We start from the raw sequence: 20,565 nt of genomic DNA, 5'->3' as shown, positions 1-20,565 counted from the left end.
AAATACTCCACCTCCATCAGCTACAAACGGGAAAATGTTTCTTATATGCTGATACCTCAGTATTAATAATCTAACAATGTCTTGTGTTTTTAACTATATTTTGCTGCTGTTACTTTTGTATTTCTGTTATGTTTAAGTAGGACCTTTATTGGAATATTTTCACACTGTTGTATCCATCGCTCATTGTAGATTATACCAAAAAAATTAACTATTATGAGATCTCTGTATAAAACTTACCAGCATTAATGATTTAATGCATTTTAACACAGTGGTAATGAATGAAGACAGTCCTCTGGGTAATGCCAGTTATGTTTATTCAGTATTAAAAGTGCAAGACGACCTGCAGAGTAGAAAAAAGTGTAAAACAATAATTACAACGCACATATAGCCTGTGACTGTATGACACATTAAAAATAAAAAGTAAAATAACTATATACAAATACGTGATCAATAAGCCAAAACTTAACATGTTAGAACGGATTTATCATGTTACACATGATTTTTTTTTTAAAGTACATGTAGATAATATGAACTGAACCATACATTTATATTATAAGATAATTTGACATTCACAATAATTGTTTGATAGTTTGATAGTAGAGGAGCTCATTTGCACCTATGTAGTGATAGAATTGTCAGTTTTATGACTGAAAAGGAGATGATGAAAAACACCAGGATGGAGTTACATAGATTTACTTTAACTACAGTAATAACTTCAGCAGATCACTGGATTGTCTTTTTTTTTTTTTTTGCAGTTTTGGAGTAGAGCAGGATGTAGTACACCCTGTAAGTAGTTGTAATATTTTACATTTGATCAAGGAATGAGGTTTCCACAGCCTGCAGTGGCTCTACGCCCGTGGGCAGAGTAAATAAAGAGTTGATGAGATCCATGAAGCTGTTGTGTGAGATCTGTAGGCTGATGTTGGCGCTATGAAGAGATGAAGCCCCCTCCATCTGGGCCATCTCGTGAAAGTGTCGGCAGATTAAAGGAACCACCTGCAGGAGTGACAAGAGCAAGATTTTCCTAAACTTTAGAACTGCAGAACAGCCTCAACTTATATTGCACATATCTTTTAAGATGAAGCATAGAAAAGGCAGGACTGAGCAGTACCTTCACTGTAATAAGCTTCTTCTCCAACGGTTTTCCATCAGGGAACTTCTCTCCAAAGCACATGTTGATGGTGTAGTTTGGAGAGCCACCATGGTTCTCCTTAAACTCTCGAAGCTCTGAAATGGATAGAGATGGAACCATTTGTTTCAGTGTAAACTTCAAAAAAGTAGCAGTTACAAATGATAGTTTTATATGCATTGATGAACCAGAGATCCACACCTACCGTTTGCATACTTCTCAAAGCTGAGCAGCTCCACCATGGTGTTTTGGGGCAGCTTTGTTGGGTTTGGATGAGCCTTGCTAGGGTCGCTGTTGCTTGCAAACACATGGCATCTGTCCTGCCTCCAGGCATAGATACCAGTGTCTCGTACTTCCAGGAGCAAACCTCTCTGGATGCTGTTCAGTATGCGGTTAGTGTAATCAATCTGGTGTTTAAAAAAAAAAAAAAAAAGGATGTGATTAGAAGAACTCACGTGAAATGAGCTTTGTCACACACAGCATGTACAGCAGAGTATTGTGTATAAAATTTGTGAGAAATCCTCCAGCAAATAGTCTGATATTCATTGCATTGTTACTGCATGTTAATAATATTGATAATAATAACTTTGTTTATATAGCACCCTGAAGAACAATGTTCACAAAGTGCTTTGACAGTTAAAACATGCAACACAGACAAACAAGATATAGGAGACAAGTCAGAGCAGTCAATTAAAATAAATAGTAAAAAATATAAGTAAATTGAATAATAAGCTAGACTAGCAATCATAATAAACAAAGGAACTAGGCAGTTTAAAAATTAAAGAATAAGATGGAGGGTTAAAGTTGGAAATTAATTAAAAATCAAAGAGAATTAAAGAATTAGACGACATCACACCAAAGAACCAGGCAGCTAAATGTAAAACAAAACAAGGGAGAGCATTGAAAATAAACAGGACATAATACAGAATAAAACACTAAAACTAATTAAAGATAAAATTAAACCTCACATAAAAGCAGATCTGTAAAATTGGGTTTTCAGAAGTGATTTAAAAGAAGTTACTGAGTCTACAAGCCTCATCTCCTCTGACAGGTCGTTCCAAAGTCAAGGTCCTGATGGAGAAAGCTTGGTCACCTTTAGATTTAAGCCTCGACTTTGGAACGGCCAGAAGGATCCACCTGAGGATCTAAGGCTGTGAGCAGGCTCATACGGGGTCAACAGATCATAAATGTAGCTTGGGATGAGACCATGGCAAACTTTAGAAATGATCAGTAAAATCTTAAAATCAACTCTAAAACGAACAGGGAGGGAAGCCAGGATGGGTGTGATGTGATGTCATCTGTTAAAACCGGTAAGAAGCCGCGCTGTTGTGTTTTGGACACGTTGGAGGCAACAGATGAGCTTGTCAGGAATGCCAGAAAGGAGGGAGTTACAATAATGAATACAAGAGAACAGGAGTGGTTGGACACGTTTGTCCAGGTCTGGGTTTTTGAGCTTCGACTTAATCCTGGAGATTGTTCTGATTTGGAGGCAGCAAGATTGGATAACTTTTTTGATGTGGGGAGTAAAACTGAGGTCTGGGCAAGTAAAACGCAGAGATTTCTGGCAACGAACTTTGTGTTGGTGGATAATGGACCGAGGTTATTAGCGGTGAGACTGCTGTGTACGTTTGGAGGGTTAAAAAGTAATACTTCAGATTTAGATTTGTCTGAAGAAGGTTCTGAGCCATCCGACAGTTAATGTCATTGAGACAGTTTAAAGGAGCAGCTAGGCCTCCTGTTGTTGATATAGATTTTACAACTTTCATTGGCATTATAGCACTACACAGAGCTGATAGAAGAAATCTCATGGGTGCAAATAAAACCTTGCTGTAATCAGTAGGTGATTTATTTGTTTACAAGGAGGTGGCACAATGGGAGCACCCTTCCGGTCTTACACCACCAACCAACACACCCACCCATATACATCTCCCAAAGGACATTATTGCAGGATACAGTTAACTATAACTGTGACCTTTGTAATTCTACATATTCCATTTTATCCACTTGTTAAGTTTTGAAAGATTCTTTTGCAGTAACAAAACCTGTGAATTCCTGCTTACAGAAGTTCTTTGTGGAGGAACAAATTGTAAAGTTTTCACGGCCTTCCTTGACAGCTAAAGTGCTCATAGTGACACATCACATGATGATATAAGCATTTGTTAAAAACTGCTTTAGACTTGCCTATATCCCTCACCTATGGAAAGTATCAGTATTCTGTCTTTTGCTTTTGTTTTGTTGTTGGTGCTTTTTCTAACTGAATGTCAATCAAATGGTTACCTGCAGGAAACACACTGAGTTGAGCAAAACTGGCCAAAGCAAGTGAGACAAACCGTTCAGAGATGCTTTGTTGAAAGTTTGTCAGCGTTTCACAAAGTTTTTTTTTGTCTTTAAACCTCATCATATGCACAGCTGTTGTACTGATGTACCTGTTTGTGGTCCAGCAGACCCTCAGTGGAGGGGAAACAGATCTGATGGGCGTTGAACTCTGGGGCCTCATGGTGGTAGTGGAGTTGGAGCCGGGCGGTGCTCAACGTCATCTTAAGCATTTCTCTTTTCCTGTAGTGGATTGAGATCTCCAGGTCGTAAATGCTCGGCTGCGGGGGTGAACTGATGACTGGGGCAGGGTTTACTGTAAAAAGAGTTAAACAATCTGTAAAAGATCCCTTCCTCCCGGATAATCATTTGCAAGTATTTTCGTAATGGAGCATCCCATTTGAGGAAAGCTAATTTGCCTGAACATACTCTCGTAGTAGGTCGGCTGCTCTGGCAAAAGCTGTGGGTGGTTCTCAGCTGCAGCTGGGTAGTTTTCAAGGACAACTGGAACATGCGGGACGTAGTTCTCTGCCCACGGTTGCTCCTCTGTTTTGCAATAAAAGTCAGATTGAATTACCCTTGACCTTTTTAATGGACCACATAGAACTATAAACAAATAAAGAGGATCATATTCTATGACTACAAAGTTTCTATGCAAATTTTACCTGCTGGTTGGCTGTCGAGATCCAAGGCCTTGAAATTGTTCAGAAAATTGCACTGTTTGGAGAAAAAAAGCATTTCAGCATTAAACAAGTATTGAAGGGAAGCAAACATCACAGAAACAAACTTTGTCATATTAAACCAATTAACAGAAGTGAAAGTGCAGTGTAGGCAATGCTGCACCTCATTTCCTGAGGGGAAGTACTCTGCTGGAGCGAAGATATCTGGAATCATGTCAGAATCCTCCTGAGAGTTCTGTGTTGGCAGATCTTCATAGTTATCTGCAGATGAAGAAGCAGAGCAACATTGTCTTGCATTTAATTTCAAAATGGGTCTAAACTGGAAGGCCTGCAGTAAGTGACAAGTATCTTACACTCAGTGTTGATGATCTCATAGATTTTATGAGGGTCGTCAGAATTCTTGGAATTATCTTGAACCATCTTGAAGCGTGAAAGGTTGTTCAGAGCACAACGGAAGTTGGTTTTCCACCTGGCCTTTTCAGTGGGGAACTCATTAATTTTTCCACTCGCTACTGCCCAGGCCTGTGAGGCAAATGCACACAAGTTTGAACATAAAGACAGTTACTGTATTAACCCAAAACGAAACTTCAGTACAGATGAGTAATTGCATTTTGTAAGTTGCAGATTTGTCCTAATTTTAAATGGAATTATAGCTTTTTGCTTCACTAAGTGCTCCAAATATCAGAAGTTCCTCATACTTTACAGACTTTTACCACCTGAACCCACAAATCCACCAGCAATTCGGCAGAATGACACACTGATGTGTAGTGTGTCATTCTTTCTGGAAAATTCACCACATCTAAGCTTAAAATTGTGATTTTTTTTACTATTTATTCAATATGTCTCATTTGAAAAAAATAGGTCAGTGTGCTATTCTCCACATTGTTATTGCATCAGAACTGCAAAAGACATTTCTGAGTCCTCTCTATTTCTGCTTATGGTTGTGCTTTTTCCATAGAGGTTGCTGGACTTTATATTCTAGTGAAAAATGAGCCAACAGTGACTAAAAATGTGCAAAACATGTCCAGAAACTGCTTAGGGTTTACATTCATCATTTGTAGCACACTTTGCAATCCATGTACATAACAAGTACTACAGTATAAAATGTAATAGGCTGCAAAAATGTTGACGATCTGCTGACCCTTAAGTGGGAATTTCTTTACTACTGTCACTCACAAACTTAGAACTAATATTATTTGACAAAAACAAATTGCATCATAAATGAATTATGTGGATGCACTGTTCAAGTCTTCATATGTTCAAAAACAAAATACTTTCATGGGAGAAAATTACTACATTTCTCTGTTGCTATTTCAGCTGAAAAAAACTATCTGGACATTTATTTTAGTATGTCTTCTTTGTTCTGTTTTCAGTGTGGTATTGCAACAGGAAAGTGGAAATGCCACTGCTAGAATTGGAATGCTATAATTGCCTCAAACACCACCTGGCACCTGCAGAACATCAGCAGTCAGGCAATAAGGAAATTAAGGAATGACCCCGTTGTGCCATTCCTGTTAGGGTATTTGTAGCACATACTTAATTGTCCCTTTACCTTTTGTAAATTAATAACTAGGATTTCAATACAAAGGTCAACAAAGCCATCAACACTGTATCTCACCACACTGGTGCTACAGTGACAAGTTCACTTGGCCATTTAACTCACCCGGAATATTTTGCTGTCCTCATCATTGCAGTCCTTTCTGGAATTGTGCTTCCACGGCACCCTGAACTTGTTCTGACCCACAAAGCACAGGCCTGTGTATTGGCCCGTCCCCACTTGCTCTATGAGCCATCTGGCAAACTGAGGCTTGGGAGGGCTGCAGGGAAACACAGACAGATCAGGGCTGGTCTTTAATGAAACGCTTCGCAGGACGAGACAGGGGAAATGGAGACAAGCAGCTTAACCACATGTAAACACAAAAAAAAAAAACCTGGTGAAAGCTACAGAGCAGTGAGCACACAGAAATGGAATCGTCAACATGCACACTTTAGTGGACTTTTTCAGTGCATTGTAGAAAACTAGCTAAGTTCTTAGTCACAATACACTCCTGACAAAATAAAGTAGCATTGCAATGATCTATTCAATATGCACAGAGTAGAAAAACAAGAACAGGATGTGTTTCTTCCTACCTCTGCATCTCACAGTGTTGGTTTGACTCTCGGCAGTGTAGCTGATCTGGTCTCTCAGTGCACTCTGGCTGCATTTATAAAAGCCTCACCGCACACTGACATCATGTGAGATTTTGATTCCTCCTCCTCAGTGGGAGGGCGCAGCTGCTTGTGACACAGCAGGGTGAGCTTGATTCACTGTCAAGGAAGACCTGGCATGCTGACACGCAGCATTAAAGGGGTGGTTGTGCTGCTCACAGCTGATAAATCCAAGACACCCTCACCCTGCAGGCCGGATGCAGGAGGAGTGTTGTTGGAGGAGTGGAATTTTCTCTGTTCGGGAAATAACAGAGAAACTGAAAGTTGTTATTTGCTGATAGGGTTTCATCTCTCGTATTGCATCATTGTGTCATCTACATTTCGTCATGTGGCGTTCAGGTTTTTTTGTTTTCCCCAACTAAAGCAAAGGTATTGCCTTGCATTTAGCAGAAAGCTTCCATTGTGTTACATTATATTTACATTAACAAAAATGCTATACAAATAAACTCTGATTAATAATTAACCAGTAATGGAATTCAGAAGGATTTTATCATGAATAGATGTCAAATACTCAAATGCATACAGGGCATCCCTCTATATTTAACGTTGTTACATTATATGTTTCTGCATTCTTCAAAACCGGCTCTACAGTTTCAGACTCACCATATGCAGGTGTTGAATCATGTCAAAGAAATAAAATCCTCCACGAGGTGTTTAAAATTTTCTCCACCCATGAAAGCAAAAGAGCTTGTTACACATTATAGATGCCATATAACAGAAAAAATACTGATTACTTCGGCTTATAATATATGCAGTGTGATGCAAGGCACTTGTATTTGATGCTTGTGAGTAGAAAGAGGCAACTATAGATATATTGTGACAAAGTGAGATTAGTTTTTGGTTACGTCACGTCATGCAGTTGCATTTTTTAATAGTCTGCTGATGATTTTGTAAGTATTTTCAGCTCCCATGTAATTTCTCTGGGTAGAAATCGCTCCACCTGTTCTGACATTACCGAGAGGCGTTGCTCTCTAAAATAGCGTCGCACGAAACCACCCAATTCCCTTGAATTTAGACGAATAATTGCACCGGTTGATGCCCCGTGATGTGTGTTCAGTTTGAGTCTATTCATGTGTTTTCTGGGACTTCCAGTGTCAGAGTCTTGCAGGTGTGGACTGAGAAAGAATATTTATAACCAGATAGTTAGTGAGAGTACAATGGGGATGTCTCTATGACTTACATTTCAGTCTGCATTGCTAAAAAACCAACACGTTGTTCTTCTACTTGAATCCAAACAAGGCAGCATTTCCTTTTTCTACTGTCAGCATTTTGTAGCTTCTCTAAGAAGGAACTAACAACTGTAAAATATTATCTTCTTCTACTCCTTTTAGGACCTTATCCATCCTTTTACCCACAATCACAGCATAAAGGTCAGCTTTTCTGAGTTGAAGGTCACTGAGGCTACTTCTCTTGGCGTGCTCTACATAGCCTATCTGACCACTTCCTGACCAGACTGCTGTTTATTCACCGATTCACCATAAGGCACATTATTGTATCACAGTTTATGGAGTATGGGTCCCACACGCATAGCCCAGCGTATGTCTCAGGAATAGGGAAGCGATACATGCTCTTATGGAGCACTTCCCTTTTCCTACAGTCTTTGTGGACGGCCCCTGTAGAAAAAAGTAAAAGGCAGCCACAGAGGAAGCGTCTAGCCTCGTTACTGGGAGACCACACAGAAGGTTCACATCCTATTTCACTGCGTTATTCAGAATGCAGGGGCAATATTAGTAGCGTCAAGTTGTCCCCCAAGTGTTTTGTCATGGAACAAAGCAGCAGAACACACAACCTCCATTTGGCAGATTCGAGTCTTCCTTTGTAACAACACAGTGTGCAAGACAGATAACTCGCCGGGAGCTTGCTAAAACGAACATGAAAACAAGTCCTTGGAAGACAAAGTTGCACTGAGTGGGTGTAATGGTTTTAAAGGGGAATTTTACAGGGAATCCTGGCTTGTCTTCCTCCTCATTCATCTCTCTCTCTCTCATCTTGTTATTTTTAGCTTACTTTCTTTTGAACAAGAAGAAACACGCACGCTGTCTTACTGTCACACGTGTCTCAAATGGAAAAAAATCACAAAGGGTGGTTGTTGTGCCACCTGAGTTTCAGGGAACCTGCCACCTTCCGATAAGCAGACACACCCTTACCGCAGAATAAGGTTGACATTTATATTGGTATCTACAGTGAGTGTGTTTGTATTTCTGAATGAACTTTGGTCTGAGATATAAACAATATTTGTTTAATGAAAATAGTGCTTTTATTATCATGTTCTAATGCAGTATGTGTACATAATTTACTCATCCTATTGCAGATTTGTTTGATCAGCCACAGGTTTCCCTCATGCTCATGTCTCATTCTTGATTAATATAAAACTGAGATTTTCCTGTAAACAAGCACCAAAAATAGTAGAGTCAAAGATCTGATGACCTTTGAGGAAAGCATTTTCCTTCTGTAGAGTTTTGCGGTTAAGTTGCTTCACTCTGCAATTTCACAATATCTGGCCTCGTCAGTGCCCTGTGTTCGGAAGTGACTCTATCTCTGTGTCAAAACATAACAAAATAAATCTGCAAGTTCCAACAGGAGAGTGCTCACCTGAAAATGGGAACATTTTCTTTGAAATGAATAACAAAACCACTGATAGAATGAGTAAATGTGCAGTTTTCCATGATAGCTGTTACATGAGAAGGCAACAATGCAGCGTACAGTTTATTTTCATCAAGACTTCCTCAACAGCACTGGTTATCACAGTGCATTGTTCAGATGTAGCATGAGGGTGGGAGCCATTGTAAGATACTGTCAACATACTGTATGCTGACTTGAGTGTTTTGGAAGAGTTTTAACTTTACGCCCCCTGCTGTTGACAAAGATAAACCAGGAGAGGAGAGGGGAGGAGACGGGGAAACCCAAGAAGATGAAAGAGGGGATTGCCAAACATGCACTGCCACTCAGAGAAGCGTGAAAATATGCCAATGCATCTCTATTGTACTGTACGATTGAATTATCTTACACAAGGAACTCACACAGAGAGAAAATTGACTCTGTTACAGCATTCACTGTCAAAATGTGTGTTCTTCACACCTCACCTTGGCTAAAGGAGAAGGACAGCGTTGTTTCTTGGTCATGAATTGAACAAGTATGACATGTAGTTATTTATTCAGGTGTGAAGAAAAGTGGTTTTAAAACATCTTGTCAAAACACAACTTGGGGGGAATAACTGAGAGCTGGTATTGTTCCACTGGCATCTGTGGGCAGGTTTCAAATACTCATCTGAGCTGTTATTTGAAGGATGGAAAGTTTTACCTCTACGATTATTTAAGACGCAACTGTAGTACAGTTTGGTGCAGAAATGATCCAAAGTTAATGTGATTGTTTAATATTGGTGCGCCTTAGTGAACATCTGAACATCTGATGAGAATCAGTATCAGTTTTATTGCCAAGTAGGTTTTGAAGATAGGAGGAATTTGACTTCATTACACTGGCAAGTAGATTTTTTTTACAGAAAGACAAAAAAAGAAATGTTAAGTGTGAAATAAACAGAAAGAGAAGCAACTCCAAGGTATTAGAAATATAATTTAATCATAATTAAAGCAATACAAATATTTAGAATGTGCAGGACTGTGCAAAATTTTCACCTAAGAATATGCAGGAATACACATTATGTAATGAAAACAACTTAAAATGTGCAAAGGATAATAATAATCCAACTTAAAATGCTGGTCAGTGTTTGTGGTATGATGTTTTCTTGCAAACTTCCCTGGGCTGGAGATAATTAGCAGTTTAGAGCAAGAACAATAACTCGGTCAATATATAGTTGCGGGACTTTTTGTATCATAGTTGACATTTTTTGCTGTTTTCAGGCCTAAAATCAATGTGACCACCTATAACCAAATATCACATGATATTTTTACAGAAAGATTCTCCTAAATATTATAAATACAGTTGAGTAAAATTGAATTTGAAAGTTTTTTATAAAGATATTGTAGTAAACCAGTTAACATGCGATAAATCCACACTTCACTCACACACTACTTTATATTAAATAACTCAAAAAGCCTTGGAGTCTTACCAGTCTTTTCTTCAGAGGGAAATGACATCATGTGGAGCAGTTTTTGGAATTAACACACTTCCTTGAGAGGTATTTTTGTAATGGGTAACTTAATTGAAAGTGATACAATTTGTTATTTTCCAGATAAAATTTGATATATTGCCAAAAAAGAAATATCTGTTGTGATTATCTCTACTTAATAAAAAGAACACAAAACTATTTTTGAATGAGCTCATTATATTATTGTTTAGCCAATTAGAAGGTAGTTGTTGTTAAATTCGGATGGTTATTTAGTTGACATTTTATTGATGTCCAGCCATTTTTATTAAGTGATTGTTTCCATAATAAATAATTATGGAATTTGTAAAGACATGATCAAAATGAACATAAAAGACATTATTTTTTTTGTTTTTGTTTTTTGCTTCCTATAAAAATATATCTAAGATATATCCCATGGACTTCAAAACTCCCTCATTTGTATATTGGCCCAATATATAAATATATATTGTCAGGGAATACCCCTTTCTCTGTGACAAAACACGAGCAAATCTCAGCTGAAGGAGGTAGTTGCAATTTTTCACCGCCAGAGGCCGCAAGTGTCCAAGTTTTATTCTTCGAGTAACGGTCCTCGTGTTTCTGTGCTGACTTCTGTTAGTTTGCTGTAAAGGAGAGTTTTAAAGCGTAGTGTATTTAGATGTCTGACAGTGCTGACTAAACCTAGAGCTAGAGATAAAACAAACATGTTTCGACTTAAATGGACAAAGCACACATGTGGAGGTTGAGTTCGACTGTCCAGGCAGGTGTGGTGCTGAAATGCTGCATCCGTGCGTCAGTGCGTAAAGACTCTTTTGGTCCCCAAGCGCGCAAAAATAATAAATATAATGCATATATATATATATATGTATATATATATATATATATATATATATATATATATATATATATATATATATATATATATATATACATATATATATATATATATATGTGTGTGTGTGTATATATATATATATGTATATATATATATATATATATATATATATATATATATATATATATATATATATATATATATATATATATACATATATATATATATATATATATATATATATATATATATATAACACAATAACACAAGATAAATAATTTTATAGGACACTGAGAGCTGCGTTAGATTCGACTTTACAGCAACAACCTGTCGATCAAGTGCGACCAAAGTGGACGTGCAGAGCGCAAAGTTGTGCGCTAACAGTGATTTGCGCTCTCGGACGCCTCCAGATCATAATCATGATGTTTACTTTGCATGAATCGACTCCCTACGCGAGCTTTATAATTGCCAATTATTGTGCTCGGAGACACGCTTGCAATTTATTTTGCTCTGTAAAGCTGTAGCCTGGATACAGCGGAGAGCGTCCTTGGTATTTGCGATTGTGAAAGAACTGGAGGAGAAAGATGGCCGAGGGGGGAAGACTGATAATTTGAAGACTTGCCAGGGGTACATTGTCAAATTCAAAAGGCATTTCAAAGAAGCAAACCATTCACTTTTTCATTCTCTCTCTTCTTTTTCTTCTGTCTCTGTCTTTTTTTTCTCTTCCTTCTCCTTCTCCCCTTTCTTTCTTTTCGCACGGTTGCAGGCCGTTTGAATCGACCAATGGGCCTTCAAGTTAGAGACATTGGAATGTAAATGAGCCCAGCGCGTGCTCCCGGCGCAGTGAAAGCTCGGGATTGTTTATTGAGCTCCCGGAGCCACGCGCCTGGCCCGGGGGAGTCGGCGTGCAGAAGAATCACACAGCGGGGGCGGGGCCTCGCCACGAAGCGTGCGTCCTCCGAAAAGGGGGTGGGTGGGGTGTGTGTTGGGGGCGCGTGTTGAAAAAGAGGAGTGCTGCCAAAGTTTGGGTCAGATCGGCTCGTGGAGTAAAGCAGTCAAGAGAGACTTGGACTAGAGTTTAGCCACACGGTCCCCCACGCGAAGGACACGAGAGCTGTGCACTGCCAAACACTTCCTTCTTCCCGTCCAACTGTTCGCCCCCTCTGCGTCCGTCACTTGACAACAGCTGTCAGCGAGATGGAAACTGCCACCATCACCACCACGCAGACCGCATTCACCTTTGGACTTAGTGACAGACGCGCCAGCATCAGCCTGCACGCCCCGGCCCAGGACTGCGCGGTGCCCGCCGTGCACCCCAACGCCGGCGCCGCAGGTTTCCAGAGCAAAGCCAAGGTGCTGAAGAGACAGCGCTCCAGCTCGCCGGAGCTCCTGCGCTGCAAGCGGCGCCTGAGCTTCAACGGCCTCGGCTACTCCATCCCCCAGCAGCAGCCCGTGGCCGTGGCCAGGCGGAACGAAAGAGAGAGGAACCGGGTCAAGCAGGTCAACATGGGCTTCCAGACGCTGCGTCAGCATGTGCCAAACGGCGCCGCCAACAAGAAGATGAGCAAAGTGGAGACCCTGAGGTCTGCGGTGGAGTACATCAGGGCTCTGCAGCAACTTCTTGACGAACATGACGCGGTGTCTGCTGCTTTCCAGTGCGGACTTCCATCCCCGACACTGTCCAACAGCTACTCCGCAGACCCGGAGTCACCTCAGTCCACCTACTCATCAGATGAAGGCGGCTATGAGCCTCTGAGCTCCGAGGAACAGGAGCTGTTGGACTTCACGACGTGGTTTGACAGGTACTGAGGCTGTCAACTTCCAGAACCACACGGCGGCGTGTGTGCGTAAAAGCGGCTGACTTCTTTAAGACATGCTGACAGAGACTTGATAGAGGCATCAGATCAGTCTTGCCCTCCGAGCCTCGAAGTGATCTGTTGCCTCACTCCCTCACCCGGGCTGCTTCTGCAGGAGCAAAGCAATAGTGAGACAGAGAAAGAGAGAGAGAGAGTTTGTGCGAGAGAGAGAAAGAGAGAGAGAGGGAGCATCTTGTTGCATAGAGCATAAATAGTCCCCCGAAGTCCCCACGAGAAGGAGGGAGTTGGACTCGGTGACACGTTGACGCGTGGAAGTAAAGAACTGTTGATGTTGTGTTTGAATAAGTGCAATTAATAAGTGACACAGAGGGTCTGCAGAGACGGTGCTGCAGCTCCACAGGATCTGTTTGTCACCAGACCAGGACTGCCTTCCTTCAGCTGCCACGTCTGTTGGAAAACACAACAAAGATGATGCGTCAACAGACTTTTTTTTTCGTGATGTACATTTCCCCCCTCCACCCTCTTTTCATAACAAAATTGTACCATACAGCGAATTGTTTTAACATGAAGACATATTTTTGTACATTGAGTCAAACAAACAACGTTCACTGCCACTTTTCTGACAGTGTTTTGACAAGACGAGGCAGTGGGTTGGCATGTATGAGTTGTGTGACTGACTGAGCAGCAATATCAAGGCTACTACCTGTGACAGATTGTAGTTTTTTAATAATAGGTGGTAAGGAGACATTTATTAATGTATGCACTTGTTCTCAATTCTCCCCCTGTAGCCTAAAGTGTAAATATTTGATTTTAACAGATATATTTTGTGTAAAACAAGTTTTATAAATAAAGATGAATCTATTTATATTATATGCCTTTGCAGTGGTTTGGTTCTTCAGCTGATGTTGCTGAAATTTCTACTCCGGTGTATGTGTGTTTGTGTGTGACAGGGCTGTGTGTGTGTTAGTGGTGGCGGTAATTGAGCAAACCAGGGAGCTCTTTTCAAAAAAAAAAAAAAAAAAAAAAAAAGCCCCCGCATGACCTTTTCCCGACTTGGTTGGGCACACGGGGGAAAATTGCGCAGCTGGGTGAGCACTCAATAACCATTATAGACATGCACCTTCTACAGCGCTTTGTCTGCATTCAGGGCGGGGAGATTAATATTACGTTTCATGCATTGCATTGTTTCTTTTGCATACTCTGCCTTTACCCAATAGCCCAGAGTGCCTAGAGCAGAGTGAGAAGACGGGAGGAGGGAGGGAGTAGAGGGAGGGTGAGCAATTCACTTCACTCAAAGGGTATAGACACTTTGAAATACAGCCTGGGGAAAGTCAGCAAGACAATGAGGAGGGTCAAAATTCTTATTGCCCCGATTGAGATCAATCTAAATAAAAACCTGGGCTTGTAGACTAGTTGTATCCCCAACTGTGTTTTTCATGCCGCACGCAGGCCAATCAAAAAGCCCATCTCCTGCGAAATGGGGTGCGCAACACCCCATTGTGAGTGCCATTGTGTGCGCCTTTGCGCCTCATTATGCGAATTATGGAAGATCTCCTATTGTAAATGAACACTGATGCCAAATTCGGCGAGGCAGAACGAGAAATAACGAGTTTAATTTCACCTGGTGCTCTCTGTGGGAGTGGAAAATTGGGGAACAAGAGAGGCTGATTGAAGGCGCTCATATAGGCCTGGCATTTTATAATGAATTCAAAAGCTAAAAGGTAGCATATCAGTAAACAGAACTCCAGAAAGAAAAAAAAAAGAGCGACGGTGGTCAAAATAACACGTGATTTATGTCTGGACTTAAACTCACCAAGTAACAGTCTGCGTGAGATGCATATATTTATTTATTTTTGCACCTGAAAGTGTCTCTCTCTCTCTGACTCACTCACACCACACACACACACACACACACACACACACACACACACACACACACACACACACACACACACACACACACACACACACACACACACACACACACACACACAATGCTGCAGCCTGCAGGTGTAAGCCACGTGCCTGTACTCGGTGACAAAGGCTCCTGCGCTCCCATTGGCTCGTGGCTCGCGTATGCGCCGTCCTGTCGGGGGAGGCAGTGACAAAAATCAAACAAGTGATAAATGACATTAATTACGCTTTGCATCATAACCTCCTACGTCACCGAGGCTCAAAAAGACGAATCAGCGTTGTGCACCAAATACCCCGCTGCTCCATTATTATTCGGCTGAAATGGTGTTTCCAATGTCCTTCAGTGTCAGGCAAAGGCCACGGCCCGAAGTGAGAATAAGCGCTTGTCTCTTGTCCGCCTAAGATGGATATGCAATTTTCTCCTCGACCATATAGGGAGGAGCAGGGGGCCAAAATAGATTTATTCATGTCATTTTGTCCATGGGTCATTTTCACTTTGACAATACTTAGGGGCGATGTTAATTTTGGAGCTAGTGCACTACTGAACATCAATCACACGCAGCTCATTTATGCACGCGTTTTCGTGCGTAAAGCCGTGATGTATGCATAAACCATGGAAACGCCAAATGTACGCCACCTAATATAGAGCTAAATTGGCCCAGTGTGAAGTGGCGAGAGGTCATCTGCTGCATTGAAGGCATTGATCAGGAAGTTCGGTGTTTTTTTTAGTTTATTATTCATGTGCACAGGTTTTTCAATGCGTGCATAAATTGTGCACTGATTAACTACTTTGGGTATCCAACCTTTACTGCTTTTATGTTTTGACCCCGTTGGCAAGAAACGTTTATCAGTGTATATCCCACAACATTAATCATTTTAGAGGTAGACAGTATTTACATCCTTACAGTTTAACTGCCAGTATTTACAAAACTATGTTCTCTCTCACTATCTTTCACCACAATCAAAATATGAACATCTTAGTGTGATTCATTCAGAAAGAAATGCTTACCATTGCAGTTTAGCAAAAGTGAAAAAAAACTGAAATATTTGCTGAAATGCTTTCATTTCTACACATCAGAACAAATGATTAAGCTACTCAAAAATGTGAGGTGACTGACCCAATTCACAATGTTTGGTTTCTTATCAAGTTTTTCTAATGTTTTTAGTAACACTCTTCAAGTTGTTAAACACCCTGGATTGACATTTTGCTTTGGGTTAATTTGAATTCTTTTTAACAGGAAGAAGTTTAAGGTGTGATTTATCGTACACAACACACAGAAGTGTCACATTTGCACATATGATTACTTGCTGCAAAATCTGAGGCTCTAGGAGCTTTTTTTCCGTTGCTCTGTTGTCCTTTTTGGCCACGTTGGTGTCTGACAAACATGAATCAAAAGACACATCGTCTCTATTATTATGGCATTCTGCTAATAAGTGATCATTTTATTCCCGAATTTGATGAGTTTAGTTATAGAAAAAGAAGAAACATATATTTATAGTCACAAAATCTGAGTATGAGGTCAGTAGTGGCTTTGACTTAAGTAACCACTCATTCAAAGTTAACTTTACTTGAGACAAATGACTAAGCTGCTTTTATTAATGTATCTATCCATCATTGCATTGAAATGAAACAAACAAACAAACAAAACACCAAATTAGGTTGGCTGCGGGAAGGACACAAGTCATTATCACCCAGTCTCTAGAAGATGGGAGTGCAAACCTCATCCAGTCAAGTTCAGAGCCACATTCACTTGCAGAGCAACAGGTGCATCAGGAACCACAGAACAAACCAAAATCAACCGCTGGGTTTATAACATGCATCACTGTAGACCACAGTAACACCTGTCCAGTGTGTCTGACTTGTCATTAATCAATGGTTATTACAATTTAAACAAATAATTTCATCTCTTTATAAACATATCTCAAGCCAAAACAAATCCCACACTTCATAGCAAAAGATCTTTGACACATGAAACAACCTGACAACTGAAATTGTCACAACAATGAACTTGAATAGAAAGTAACTGCCTCACGAAACACACTATTATCATCTGGGTAAAAGTTTTGAACTGACACAAATACAGTCAAGAAGTCACAAGCCTCTGAGAAGTACTGTATAAAATGAAGGATGTTCAGATATCAGAGTAAAGAGGATGTAGACATTGATGTAGATAGATGAATGGATGGTGAACAACCTTGAGCAGTGCTAACAGAGGTGTTAATGTTTAAGCAGAGGCACATGTGTTGATATTTAACATAGAAAACATGGACACGCACACGTAAAGAGTTGTGCAGCTGGAGACAAATGTGTTCATTATGTGGCTCTTCACTGAGTGCAGTAGAGACACTATCAATGCTCTAGTGGATTTTGCCCTTTATTTTTTTGTTGGTAACACACATTTATCTGTACTGAATTTGCTTTTTCCCCCCCAGAGCTGTTCAGATAGCGTTCTTTACCAACGCACAGTTTAGCACTGCAGTTAATCTCACATCTAAAATGCACATTTTGGGATCAGTTGCTGACAACATTTGTCTCCAGATAGAAACACTTCAACAGCCATTCAGGAAACAATGTCCTAAACCACTAACTAACCACTAACAACAGGTACCATTACAATATGTATCACTATTATCCTTGAGATTTCTTTAGTATAAACCAACAAAACCATTCCAACTAATTAGTTTCTACTGGAGCCAGCTTCAAGTGGCTGTTTGAGGAACTGCAGTTTGTGGTACTTGTTGCATGATAATTTAAAGTACACCAAATGAAAAGTAATTCAAGTTCTATACCACAAAACTATACATAAACATTTTACATACTTGTGCAGTGTAGCTACAGGTGCTGTATAGAAATGCAACTTTGCCAGTTAGAGTTAACTTCTGCTCCTGATGTCCTCTCTCACTATACACCTGGGAAAGACTTTTTTTGAATGCCTGATCCATCCTTGCAGTTAATCATCAATGGATGCCCATAAATTCAGCATTTGTTGTAACCAAGAGAGACTTCTGATCATCTGGCTGGTTACAAACTTTCTACTATCCTTGTGGAGCTGTGAAATAGAGAATGTGGTAAAAGAAAAAGTGACACCATTCTGGGATGGATTGTAAAGTACAATGAGAGCTGAGAGTCCAGTGGAACGCCACATCTGTCTCACTTTCCTCCTTGCCTCACCTGGCACAAATCCTTCATAGTGTCACAAAAAACTAGTTCTAAGACCTTTTTTTAATTTAAAACTTTTTTTTTCTCCAGCTGTGGATGTAGCCTAGGGTTTTTTCCCCTCTTCTTCAGAAAGCAGTAGTTTTACTTTCAATTTGGTGTTTGATATTTTTCATTAAAACTCTGCTAACCTATCCTGGTGAGCACAGCAGGTGAAGAAATTTGAACCAGGGCACGTTTTTTTTAGAGTCTGGCTTTTGTGATTCATGAAACTTTAATGTATTTTTGAATTCCCGTATTGTACTGTGAGTTAACCACTCTTTAAAATATCCATGGAAGATGTGTTACAATTAGAATTCCACTGGTATAGATACCACAAAAGACCTTTTCTGTGCTGTAATGTGCCCATCAAATTTAATTTTATGAATTTTCAGCCCACTGAAAATCCCCTTCCCTAATCTCAAAGTCTTATTTAATAAGAATTTTGCTCACAACAATCAAGTCACTTTTACTTTCTGACAAGAAAGTCAGTCATTCAACTCGTGTTTTTCTTCTGTCTGTCCAAAAAAAGAAAAAAAGAAATCTTTTTCTTTCAGCTAAACAGAAAAAAGTAGTCTGAATGCATGCAGCTCAGCACTTTTAACTGACACCTCTGTATGTGAGTGAATAGGTCCTAGACTTCAGACGACCCAGTAGAGGAAGAACCAAGCTCAGGCCTGAAGGTTGGAGGGATGGAAGAGGTGGGATGTGTGGTTGGGTAGAGGTGGTGGGGCTGTGATTTGCATGGGCCATTGTGCTGCACAAGTTTGGGTGCTTTTTTTTTGGCTTGGGCCCTTTTGGCCATTTACTTCCACTCTGGCTGGCTGTGGCGAGCTGTGAATAGTCTCTGCTTGGAGGAGACACAAAGGCGCTTTTGTGCTACGGCCGCACCATATTCATCATGTAATGCCTGTAAGACAAATCTGATTGGACGTCTCTGTCACTTTGATGTGGGTCCAGAGTGCGAGTGGCCCTGAGATTGCTAACTTCACTCTCTATTGCCTATTCTGCAGCATTGATATGGGGGAGGAGGATGGCGGGGGTGAAGAGAGGTAGCTTGGGGGAGAGAAGGAGGAGGGAAAAAGGGAGAGCAGGCAGGGGGTAGTCCTCATTATTTGCAGGAGCAAATTCATAATAAATTTCCCCATTCTACAAAACCGGGTCGAGATGATTGACACTACTTTACGCCAGGCCGAACAAAAGCCCTGATTTGAGCAGAATACCAAATGAATGGGGCGAGCGTGGACTCAATTCAAACAATTTTAATCTCTCCCTGTCCTCCCTTTTTCCTTCTCTCCTCCTCTCTCCCCCTTTCCCTCACACTTACCCTCTTTTTTCAACTCAAACTCTCCTGTCTCTTTTGTCCAGAGCATTCTCATTTTACAGGGTAATTCTACTCCAACGGATGTGCTAATTGTGCTGGGTTAAACTGGATGCTGGTGGACTCCTGTGATACAGAGCTTATTCTTGCCTAATGACTGTAATGATGGTTCAGAGAGACTGCAGCCTGCAGCCTGGAGTGGGCTGCTTGTATTGAGCTCGAGAGGGAGATGTTTTTTTTTCTTTTTTGATTTGTGTGGGCTGATAGGAAAGGAAGAGCTGAGCTGGGGCCTGCTGATGTTGGGGTGAGACGAAGGAAAGACGGCAAATGAAGGGGCTGTAAACTGGTGCTGCTACTGAACAGGGATACTGAATAGTGCCTTTAGGTGTAGAACAAACTTTAGAATTTTTGAATTTATGAGAGCAAAGTTAGCAACAGGTGGAAGAAGATTGCAGTGCGAGTACACAAGTTTTAGTGTGCAGATGAAGCAACTAATTACTACCTTTCTTTGATATAACCAAAAGGTGGAGCTCAGTTGTAATTAAAATGAAGACACCTAAGAATTAAGATTAAAACTTGCTGTTAAGAAAGACTCTAATTGTAGAAAGAATATATGTCCAATCTTCCTCACAGAATCCAAGTTGTCTTTGAGCCAGCATCTAGTGGCCAGTAGTGGAACTGCATTTTAAACACCTTGGATTTGGCCTCAGCAGCTGTAGTGGTTTTTACTTTCTGCAAATAAAAATCTATTCCATATTCTAACACTATCCTGCCTGTAAAATATGAAACAAATCGCTAGTGTTTGCTCAGTTTCATAATTTTCCACTGCCAACTGTTGATTCAGTATCACTACCATTATGTTGTGGACTCATTAGGACATCACTGATACCAACTTGTTCTGTCCTCATTTGTGTAATCATGACAGGAGATGTTAAATCATCAAAGAGAAAAAAAACAGTACCTCTCTTCACCTGTCAGAAAACATGTTATGTGTGGGCTTGCTGTTTGTGTCTCTATGTGCTTTTGTCTTGTTTGTGTGTTTAAATAGCTTTAATCGACGCTTCACCCGAG

At 40.4% G+C, this 20,565-nt stretch overlaps 3 protein-coding genes across 9 annotated transcripts in view; 2 read left to right on the top strand and 1 right to left on the bottom strand.

Moving 5' to 3' along the window:
- The window catches only part of phrf1 (PHD and ring finger domains 1), an 82,529-nt gene that overhangs the window by 14,204 nt on the left and 47,760 nt on the right, over window positions 1-20,565 (top strand). The window lies entirely within an intron of this gene.
- On the bottom strand, window positions 298-6,388 carry irf7 (interferon regulatory factor 7). The gene is made up of 10 exons (XM_023293523.3): window positions 6,253-6,388; window positions 5,786-5,939; window positions 4,476-4,644; window positions 4,286-4,383; window positions 4,108-4,159; window positions 3,872-3,988; window positions 3,556-3,758; window positions 1,335-1,536; window positions 1,112-1,227; window positions 298-996 (listed from the first exon to the last, which is right to left on the bottom strand). Exons 1-10 carry the CDS (start codon window positions 6,324-6,326, stop codon window positions 805-807), a joined length of 1,377 nt encoding a protein of 458 aa, XP_023149291.2. The 5' UTR covers window positions 6,327-6,388; the 3' UTR covers window positions 298-804.
- On the top strand, window positions 12,227-13,933 carry ascl1b (achaete-scute family bHLH transcription factor 1b). Its single transcript, XM_023293530.3, has one exon. The coding sequence runs from the start codon at window positions 12,444-12,446 to the stop codon at window positions 13,053-13,055; it is 612 nt and encodes a 203-aa protein (XP_023149298.1). The 5' UTR covers window positions 12,227-12,443; the 3' UTR covers window positions 13,056-13,933.

This window comes from Amphiprion ocellaris, chromosome 3, assembly GCF_022539595.1.
Source record: "Amphiprion ocellaris isolate individual 3 ecotype Okinawa chromosome 3, ASM2253959v1, whole genome shotgun sequence".
NCBI lineage: Eukaryota > Metazoa > Chordata > Actinopteri > Pomacentridae > Amphiprion > Amphiprion ocellaris.
Note: the sequence above shows the minus strand (reverse complement) of the source record. Positions and strands in the feature narration are given on the sequence as shown.